The sequence below is a fragment of the Orbicella franksi genome, chromosome 6, assembly GCF_964199315.1.
Source record: "Orbicella franksi chromosome 6, jaOrbFran1.1, whole genome shotgun sequence".
Taxonomy (NCBI): Eukaryota; Metazoa; Cnidaria; class Anthozoa; order Scleractinia; family Merulinidae; genus Orbicella; species Orbicella franksi.
The window spans coordinates 11,441,656-11,452,836 of record NC_138150.1 but is presented as its reverse complement, the minus strand read 5'-3'; the positions used below and the strand labels follow the sequence as shown (position 1 = coordinate 11,452,836).

The window sequence follows — 11,181 nt, the reverse complement described above, 5'->3', positions numbered from 1 at the left end:
CCAAATACCTTCAAGGTCAACTGAAAATGGGGTGCTAAGCAAACCATAACAGGAGTTGGTGGGAAACCGAAAATATTCAATAAGTTGACTTATGCCCGGCTTGGAAAGTGCGTTTTCTCCAAACGGCGCCAAATCGCACAATTCTTTGGGGCAACGTACGTAGACCCGAGATGGTAAATTGTTCAAGTTTCTATGTGGAAATAAACATTGCCTTAACATAGTCAGTTCAGAAGCCGATAACAAAGTTAATGGTTAGAACTAGATAACTGCAAATGGAGATTCGTAGGTGAAAATATAAACAGGCTTTTAATTGCTTATTATTTTTTTTGTGTGTGAATCAACGTCGTCCTCGGCGCTGTCCCAGTGGCTTTAACTCCTCAATTATAGTCTATTGTCGAAATTATTCAAACGAATAAAATAACAGGCCATATAATTGAGTGCTTTTAGTCAGTCCTGCTGGTATAAGCCTCGCCATCAAAACGAAGAAAAGAATATTCTTGTTTCTATGCGCATGCGCAGGAAGTCCGGTCATATTGTAATTAGCCAGGTATACTCTGTATTACCTGCTATTATAGGCTCGGAACAAAGATTGGACGCATTTACTTTTGCAATCATTCTACTTTACAAAAAATCAGATCCATGTGTTTTTGTAATAATAATCAGTCAACGAATTACGATTTGTTCGACGTTTTAGCGATGTTATCATTTAAATTATTTAGGCTCTCGTGGACATTCCTTCTAAAAAAAAGGGTCTATTTATTGTATGGACTAAACAGAATTAGTTAATCGGCCCGTAGAAGTGGAAATTTAAGCACTGAACTAAACGAAGTAAACGAAGTAAGAAAACGAATTGTGATTTCTTCAACGTTTTACTATGTTATCACTTAAAATATTTAGGAGCTCACGGACATTCCTACTGAAAAAGGTCTCTTCACGGCATGACCTAAACAGAATAAATTAATTGGCCCGTGGAAGTGGAAATTACAAGTAAACATATAACATATTAACGGTTAACATAGCCAAACCAACCTCAGCTCAAAACGTTTGAACTGATGGATTGCGACTCGAACAACATTTCATTTGGCCTATGCTATACTTGGCGCAAATTTTATACTGAGGTTTCGAAACAACTATCTCGACTGAAAAGAAAAACTTAGCACGAAAGAAATGGCTGTACGTAATAACGGAAGAGATTGGTAATATCGGGAGGGATGGAAATAACACATCCGTTGCACGATTATATTTTATTCACAGCAAATTAAGAACAGATTTTGCGATAAGGAACAATATATTGACTCCCTAGTTAGGAAAAGAAGCCAGCGGATACAGCTCTGTTTTTTAATAAGCAGTTACATGGGGAAGTTATTGCAAGTGCCATTGCGCGAAATTAAAAGTGCTTAATAACGAGACCGCAAATAAATGCGCACTTGAACTATTTTCTTCATCTTTTGTTTGCTGCTACTCATTTAATAGCTGGCACGGAAATATTTAAATACTTCGTGTTGTAGAACTTTCAAATCGTGTTTGATAGCTTACTCTGCCATTGCCCAATGTTATCATCACTATGTTTAGATAAGTCCGGTACAGACCACAGCTAAATGGCAAGCAAACACCATAGCGTTCCTATAGCAACTAGACTGTTTACTCGGTTGACTCTCAAGACAAGTTATGCGTGTGTTATTGAAGCACACGTATAACGTTTGGAATGTTTGATCGGCACGCATTACGGACGTATAGTGTGAAGAAAGAATTAAACCGAGTCAAAAATTGGCACACAGGTGATAAGACCTGAATAATCGATCTGAACAAAGCACATACGATCCGCTTAAAGATAAAACTCTCAACGAAACCAATATGAATATTGAGTTTTGTTTTTCACCAAGAAAAATTCTTGATTATATTATTAACTTGACATTATACGCTCTAATTGAGTCTCACTAGTAAGTTTGTTTTTGTCATGAAAGCACGGAGGCGTGGACAAATTAATCCATTCTACTTCAATGTTATTTACGATCTTAAAAGAAAATCTTCATTATAGTTCATGTATAAATACTACAGGGATTTTAACTGTGTATATAGTCGTGTTCTACGTCGTTTTAAACCGTGACTAACGTTCAGTTTCCAAGTAAAACTGTATATTGGCTCATTTAGCAAGACAAATAACAGCCAGTTTACCCGTCACGCGATAAAAAGAAACCTCGAAGTGAAAAAGCACTTAAATTAAGATTTTTGCCACCATAAACCTTTTGTGATATTTCTGTAGTCCCAGGTTTCTCCAATATTTTTCAAAACAATGCCTCAATATGTGTGTGAAGATACTTCAGATGACTTCACGTGCAGAGGACATTTTAATCGAAAATGTTTTTCTCACAGCACAACACCAAACAGACGAGTTACCTAGCAACATTGAGTGCTTATTCAAACTTGTCATCTTGATAAAACACGAGAACGACCCAAATACACGAACAACGATGAGAATTAAAGAGAGTTTTTGGCTCTGTTTTTATTTTCTGTTCCTTTTTTTCTGTTTATTCAAGGCATTAGCGATGGAAATAGCTGTGTCTTATAACCACACTCCATCATCCAATATTTGAGATGGCAAATACTAAACAGTGAAATAGTAACACATATTCTATTTTACCTAGAGATAGAATATTAAAAGATTTTTTCTAAATATGTCACAGATACCCCCAGAATGAAAGATAAAAATACTGAACAATAGCGGAAGTGTTTTTGTCGAAACTGCTTGGAGACATAAAAGAACACACTCTTTAGGATCCAAGTGTTCACAAGTGTTCTTAACAAAACAAAATTACCATTATGACTTGAAAACTAGAAAGGGCCAGGAACTAATATCAAATGCTAAATAAATGTCAAAAAGATTGATTAATTATTTGTGTTTTCTAGTGATATATAAGGAGTGTTCCCCTCGCTCTGTTCATTTCTCATTGTGTGGACAGTCATGGCGTTTGCCCAGCAATTGTGCAGTGGTCTGGTACTCCTCTGTTTTGGTAAGTGAACTGACTCAACTATGGTTCGTTTTTATTCCAAGCATGACCGCAAATTATGATTATCAAGGAGGGGGGTGAATAGGCTTTCGGATCGACGGATTTGACCTTAAAAAGCGCTCGGATTGCGGATTTTTGCGGTGAATCGAACGGATGAATTCGCGGATTTTGAAAACACAGTGAATCGTGGATCAGCTGTGAATTTTGGCGCGGATTCCGGATTGTGCCTGTCTTGATGTTCGGATCTTGGGTCCTAAACGAAATTTGGATCATAGATCTTTCTTGAGCCTTAGTCGGTATGTTAATGGGTTCATCCAAATTATTTCTTTTTTCGAACGAAGCTCATTTCAAGCTCAGGTGTGAGACTGTTATTGGAATTGTACTGCATTATAGTCATCAAGCATGTTGCCTTCTTTAATATTTGTGCGAAATTAACAAGGGCATTCACATTCACCAGTTAACCTTTAAACTTTTACACTACTGTTTTCGGATGTGGTTGTGGTTTCGGATTTGAACAAAAATATTGGCGGATCGACGGATTTGGCGGAAAAAAGGCACGAACATACCCCTATTTACCCCCCTCATTAAGCCTGGCAGATTACATTTTAATGTGTTCTCATCTACAAGCCTCTCTCCGAAGGTTTATTTGTTGCGTTTAAGATAACAAAGGTTCGGTTGGAGAATTGCTATTATATTAAATATATTATATTTTGTCGGGCGAAAAGTTACCGTCTCGCAAAATACGATACAGATAGGTACTTACGTTGTAGTTGTTTTCGTACTGAGCTACATAACTTACTGGCGTTTGGTGCGGAATGTTTTAAAGATTAATACTCATTAGAACGTTGCGCAAGATTAGCTTTTTGGTCGTTAAATTAGAGCAGGCAAAAGCGACTAGAAGAATTGACAACGGCATAAAACTAGAAAGAAAGGAAAAAGGAGCGACAATGCCAATCAGAATTCGAGCTTTTCCTCGTTGTCTGGTTTCAGGCTGCGTGACTCTTGGCCAGTTTGCTCGAAGTTCCGGAGAAAATTTTGTTTCCAATTTTCAAAATGACATATTTTCAGTTTAATTTGCTGCCTTGGAAGCTTGGCGCAGAGCAGTTCAAAGTGTAGATAAATGTTTCTAATCGCATGGTGTGATAAACATCTATATAGGTTTTTTATACTTGAACATTTTCACAGCGTAACTAAAAGGATTGAACACTATATAACTTACTTTATTAAACTCAAAGAAAATTTTACTGAAAACAACACATGCATAAAGTAAGGAGGTGCCATATGTCTATGCAGTTGTGGTCTCAGTTTACAACAGTACGAATCGATTCCGTCAAGAAAGAGCAACATAATTTTACTGTCGTATCGAATAAATTTTTCTTTACCACCCACAAAGCCATTATTATGGGTAATGACGCCGATGGGTCACGAATGCGCCGCAATATTTGATGAAGGCCACTTGTGCTATGCAGAGATATTGCAGTCAACATTTCAGTATCAATAAATTCCAGCATGTGATATCTAAATGTAGAATCTATTTCATATTTAAGCTTCCAGGAATATCGGCTTCTTATTAAGATGGCATCTGTTTACGCAGGCTAAACAGACTTCAGCTTTCTCTTTATAACGAATGTCCCCGCGATGCGAGATGAAATTCACGGCAGTTAATTCAGTGACAGAATCTTTCTTAAAATTTTGAGAGCTAGTGGCTTGGCTTCTTTGAAAGTTAAACGATTTCTAAGACCCAAAGCACTGGTCTTCAAGTAATCATGATGTCACGGTTGGTTTTTTTCTTGTGCGTACTATATATTGATAGCAGTTTGCGATATTCTGCTGATGTTGGGTGGATGACCAAATTACAAGCGACTTGAATTTTATAAATATCACCAGTTTCAACTTTTGTCGTGTACTGAAATAATCCCACGTGCCGAACCTCAAGTACGGAGGATTATAAACTCGAGGGTTTCTTGCATCATAAACCTTTCCTGACCTGATATTCATACGTAATTTTAGCACTGTATTAGTTACCACACCTTTTCCTCAGTCTAGTATTACAGAATATTTTCTCTGCCAAATGCTTGCCTGTTCCCTAAAATCACCTCCTGGCATCTATTTTAACAGGTTTTTTATGGTTACAACTGTTTCTCTATTTTAATGAAGGTCACCTGGTGATTTTCCACCATTATAATTATTATGATAGCGATGACATGATAATCAGTTTGTGTATTAGTGGAATCCAGCGCTGATACTTCTCACTATGGTTTTCATCATTCGCTGTTTCCATCGTTAATTGTTAACGAAGACTTTGTATTTTACACTTCACAGCTTTGTTTCTAGTTGCGTGTTTTGCCGACGAAGTCGACAACGATGACGTGAAAACAATTCGCGGAAGTAATGTCTCAGTCAGAATACTTGCTCGCTCAGGTAAACTCATGATTGTTCGAAATGACGACGACGATGATAAAGAAGATAGCAAAGACGATGATGACAAAGATGACGACACAGATGATGACGACAAAAATGATCAAGATGATCAAGACAGTGATGACGACAACGACGCCAAAGATGATGATGATGATGATGATGATGATGATGATGATGACGATGAAGATTTCGGGGATGACAATGAGGACTTATTGTCATTTGAAGTGGATGGAATTGAAGAAAAAGATTCCCAAGGAAATGAAGTTGATGACAAGCATTCTGTGAAATCTTTTGACAACGTGAAGTTTACGTTTGGTCTTGTGGACAGGCAAGCCACTTTTCAAGGAATCCCTGTTACCAAGATGAACTACTCAGCATATCTTCCCGACCCCGAGGCCACTCTTGAAATCATAGTTTACCTCTTTCATGAAGCTGGGACAATCACGTTTGGGAACGAGACGTTTGCTGTGCAGAGTGAAACCGTCAAGTTCAACATTAAGGTAGCAATTAAAAATCTTCTGCTGCTGGCGTCAATAGCTATGCACACACTTGTCTTTCTTTAGATACGTATTACAAACTTACAGTATTGAAAATCATGATTACCTGAGTTAACAATTCGAGGGAGAGAAAAATCTTAAACGCCCAGTCAGGTTTAAGTACACAATCTCAATCCGAATACGATAATCTACTGGTTTAGGAAAGGGAAAGGTCAATTTCACGATCCTGGCACTCAGTCTAGCGGTATATGTTAACAATTTGGATCAGTATATTATAGGGGTCGTTGAATTCGTGCGGGGATTTTAAGCGGTTTAAAGAAGGATGCATACCGTTAAGAACTTGAATTGAACAACATCGTTATACCATCTTGTAAAAAGTTCCTGTCAGTTGCAATTTGACTTTTGTTCGAACGACCACTGTCTGGTCACACGTTGTATCCGCAACAGACGATATGTAAAAACATAGGGAGACCAACATATTGACATCTGCGTATTTTATCTGGCTTCCTTGACTTCAAGGGTTTTCTTTTAGGGTACGGGGTAGGGAGCTGAACATTCCGTCACGTCCAGTTTAGCCTTTCTGACCCTCTGATGTCAATTTATCTTTCAATTGCCTCCATGCTTTGATTTAACACCAGTACTGAAACGACGTGTTTGGTGAAACCAATTTTCTTAACAATCATTTAACTTAATTGTTTCTGTTTGCTTTCTCATCATAGATAAGTAAATGGGATTTCTGTGACGATTCGCCCTCAGACTGTGGTAGTGGCAAAGCGGGAGAATACCTTGATGTTAGTCTTAAAGTCAAGAGCAAGGGATCACCAGAAGAAGTAGACGATGATGACCGTGAGAAGGAAGATAAAGAACCTATCTGTAAGGACAAGGATGGTAAGGATGATGACGAAGAAAGTGATAACGACGACAATGATGATGATGATGATGATGACGATGACGACTGTCCCAAAATATTCGACTTGGGCGGGGAGTCGGAAATGCTACTTAACCAAGGGGTAAGTTGATGAGCCTGAGTGGTGAAGATTTCTTGGTTCGTAGAAAAACCTAACTGTCGTTTGGAGTAAAATGCTGACATTTCGAGTGCCAGCTCTTATCATTGGAGCAAATAAGAACTTAAGGGCCACGACTTCTTCTTCTGCAGCCATGTAATCAGAGGAATGGTCGCGCAGATCAAAAGGTTTAAAGGGGATGGTTTGTAGGCGAGTTTAACATTATATTTTACAGTGCTCAAGAGTTCAAGGAAGCGATCATTAGCTCATTGTAGAGTGTGCACATCTACATTAGGCTAAGCATGTGATGGGAATGTCACGTGTATTAATTAACAAATGTCTTTTTCCAGGTCATGATCGATGATGATGACTACACTGCAATGCCGGATGAATTTCCCAAATTCGAGAGAGACGACGACAAGACGAAATTCGTGTTTCGCATTCCGAAATTCGGCAAAAACGTGTTGGTTGATCCAAGCGTCAACGTAGGCAAAGTCAAGGTCGAGAAGGTGATCTTGCAGAACACGGCTTCCTGGTTACAGTTCAATCTTGCTGTTGCTGTCTTCTTTCAAGTTGCTGCCATATTTGTAGCTCAATAGCAAATTCCTCAGTGTAATATGTCTCAACTAATACAAATAAATTAAACCTGCAAAATCAATAGTGAACGCACTAATATATTACAGAGGTACGGTAGAGAGAAGTAACAAGTCTATATACTATGAGATACAGAAGTATTGTATGTTAGGAAAAACGAACTTGCTTGTTTTTAAACTAGACTTGTTTTTCATAAGGCATGCAAGAACGTAATTTCCCCATACTGACTAGTGAAGATTGGAGACTGCGAAACCTCTTCTCCTAACCTTACCTTTCTCTTTCCACTGCAAATGTTAAGAACATGAAATCTTTGTTAGCTTTTTTTTTACCAAGAAAACCCAATTATTACATGTTTATTTATTATCCTTGATATCAATCGCTATGTTAGAAAGTATTCCACGTTTTTAGCTGTGCGTCTATCTCAATATAGATACATTTAGGAGTTTGGATGGCACTTGATGGACAAACCATGAAAAGCGAGTATTTTCTCCCCAGGTTTTTCCATATCCTCGTCTTTTTTCGTGATGAACGTTCAACCTCGTTGACAAATCTTTTGAGCTCGATTACGACAAGCTAACTGACTGGCACACCTTTCAGTTTATTTTAAATTAACTTAGATATCACAGTACATCTATGATCTCATTCATGCGTACTTGTAATAAAGAATACCTTTTATGCTTATATGTGGTTAGTGATTTAAATTCTAAGCCTGCTGTAGGCGCTTTAACGCATCGGGGAGTTAAAAAATAACGGGATAATTATTTAGCTGGAGTCTTGTTGAATCTGACGCGTGCTCTTGTTGGTTGACTTATGGTCACGTGAAAATGGTTGATTCTAAATGTCGCCAGGCGGGCAACAATCGCTTAAGTGTTGCCCTCTCTTCCACTAACCAGAGGTTACTCAGTGGTTACTTTGACTTCTTCTTGCCTTATTACTTTACACTAAACTCCAACTATATAAGAAAACACTTATTCACAGGTCCCTTGGGAAACAGTTTGTTGATGTTTTTCCTTGACTTCGCCTCGGGAAACATCAAGATTCTCGAGACAACAAAACTGTTTCCCTATGGACCAATGATTAATGTATTCTCGCTAAGTCATCAAGGAATTCACAAGATGCTGTAATGATTAAAATGCTATTTTTGAAGCTGCAAGCAAAGGGCAACAGTGTTTGTAGTGTTTCTTCCGCGTTTATCGGCCTACATTCGTACTGTCACATTTCAGACTCATTGCCGGATTCAAATGCTGCCAAACGCCGTACAGTATGTCTTTCAAGAACCGTATATGAAAAGTGTATGCGCTTCGACCAGATATAGAGGAAAAACGTAGCACTATGTGATACGCTCTATGACTTTGTGAGATAAATTCTTTGAGCCATGTAGTATTCCCAAGTCAGATTTGTCTGCAATACTAGAATTTGCCCAAAATGTTACGTTGTAGAGTTCTTTAAAATGAGACTTTTATTAGTCTACCATTCTTAATAATGTCACTTTGGCCTAAGGAAAAAGAGAGCTACTTTCTGTGTAAACTTTAAAGTATTCCCAATAAAATAAATCCTCAAAAAAAATTCATTCTTGACAGAAGATATGTTGGACCAGTCTCAACTTGTTTGTGGCCCTATTAAGAGTCCCTGTCCATAAAAATGGAAAATAACTCGGCAAGGGTCAAAAATTCGATTTCGCTCATATTTTCATGGTAGATAGGCTAGGGCATGACAAAAACTACTGGATAGTTTTTTTGGCAAAATATCCTTTTATTTCAAAGAAATATGCAAATTACCAAATTCCGTTAAAATCGTCATTTAACGCACCATTTTATTACACAAGTTTGAGAGCCTCGCATGCAAAACCACATCATTCTTCCGTCTTTAAAACACTCAAATATTTTTGTGCAATGTTTAAATGTGTACTGGGTTGATTTTAGGGAATGTTGCGTTGTCTTTTTGGGTGCAAAATAATTAAATTTCGAAGACATGTACTTCATTCACTTAAAAGTACTTCGTGAATATAATTAATTTTCACTATGTGCGAAACCTTCAAATGAATCAAGCATCTGGTGGTTGAATTGCAGAAGGATGGTCTACAGATTCCTGTAAAAATTTCTTTGGGCAAATGATTGTGAGCGACGCGAGAGCTTTTCAAAGTACGTCAAAATTGCAAATATTTGACCATCCGTCGTCAAATTTCAATTTACGGGTTAGACGTATATTTTAGCATGCGACACATGATTTGACCTATGTTAAATTGAAATAGACACAGAGCTGATAATTTCGAAATGTTCTAACCTCATTTGCTGTAAAAGGCAGGTGCAAAACCGATTTGACGTGTTTCTCTCACCATTCGTCGCACACAAAGGAGAAGTTTGCTTTTGTTTACATAACGTCCGATGTACATCGCCAACTGTCAACTTATTTAACGGTCGAATACCATGAATCTGTGACCCTCTTTCGACATATATGATCACCACTGCATCTAAGTCTAAAACGGCTAAGTCATTTGTAGATAGTTACTTACTTTGCACTACACCAAAATATTACGTTTGTTCATCATGGTTTGATGGCTTGAATCTTTGCTTGGAGCGGTTCCTTGTTCGTCACGCAATGTTGTCATCCCATTTTAGGGGGTAGGGGTAGGACAATTTCTATCCTAATACATAAGGCTCCGTAAGGCTTGGAATCACTGGGAGCACACAATCGTGTTGAGTAGGAAGAGATTGAATTAAGAAATGAAAAGAATGAACAGTTTACCATTGCCCCTGTTGTTATCTTTTACTCGACCACCGCTACCTACATGCCCTACGTAATACTGTAACACTAAACTCATACCTAGGTCTTTTCGCGCTATGCAATTATTTTTGGTTTACATGTAATAAAGTGGGCTACCCTCGGGGAAATGGATGGTGACCGCTTAATGGGGCTAGCCGCTTAAATAGAGGTTGGTGTACCTTGAATATTTAATTTTTCACTGTCGGGTAATAAATTTCTTGGTGAACATGGAGTCAATTCAACACAATCAAGATAGACGTGCGTTTGAATTATCACTCGTCATGCACCTTCAATTTCAGACTCTTATCTGCCATCGCCCTTTCCAGAACAAAGTTCTTAAATTTTGGGTGGCCGCTTAATAGGGGTAAAGACAATAATGAAACCCTTATCGGAATGACCAAATGGTGGCCGCGGAGGTAACCGGTCAATAGGTGTTTTATTTATAATATTTTACTGACGATAATTTTGGACTGTATGGACAACAACATACCAATGCCTCGCCACTAAGCAAACAAAATACGCCAAATAAAATGGCATGGCCAGGGCTATTTACTCACGTAATTACTAATTAAATTTAGTCTGTTTTTCTCACGAATTAGACACGTTGTGATTTCCTATTTTTATTTCAGCCAGTTCTTGCTGCATTGATCTATAATTTGCTTATGGCGATTTTCTTAAAATTCTAGTGAGTACAGGCACTAGCTTTATCAGCTGTTGTCTGAAACGTCAAAACGTACAAGAGACGTGATGTGGACCGACGCCACGCACACTATAGAACGCGATTATATAAATATGCACATATTATTATATATATGAACAAACACATGAACAATGATTAAATTGTTTCGGTTATCCCGAGAGTACTCTATACAAAATAGATCAAAATGTGCAGCA

The 11,181-nt window shown here is 37.9% G+C and overlaps 1 protein-coding gene across 1 annotated transcript; it reads left to right on the top strand.

The window, feature by feature from the left end:
- The first annotated feature begins 2,707 nt into the window (after nt 1-2,707).
- Nucleotides 2,708-8,890, top strand: LOC145490307 (skeletal aspartic acid-rich protein 2-like). Its single transcript, XM_081469434.1, has 4 exons — nt 2,708-3,011; nt 5,331-5,929; nt 6,646-6,936; nt 7,281-8,890. The coding sequence occupies exons 1-4, from the start codon at nt 2,963-2,965 to the stop codon at nt 7,527-7,529; spliced, it is 1,188 nt and encodes a 395-aa protein (XP_081325560.1). The 5' UTR covers nt 2,708-2,962; the 3' UTR covers nt 7,530-8,890.
- Nucleotides 8,891-11,181: the final 2,291 nt, after the last annotated feature.

Coding starts and splice junctions, on each gene's coding strand:
- LOC145490307 (XM_081469434.1), top strand. CDS start 2,963: ATGGCGTTTGCCCAGCAATTGTGCAGTGGTCTGGTACTCCTCTGTTTT. Junction 5,930..6,645: donor CCGTCAAGTTCAACATTAAG/GTAGCAATTAAA, acceptor TTCTCATCATAG/ATAAGTAAATGGGATTTCTG. Junction 6,937..7,280: donor AAATGCTACTTAACCAAGGG/GTAAGTTGATGA, acceptor GTCTTTTTCCAG/GTCATGATCGATGATGATGA.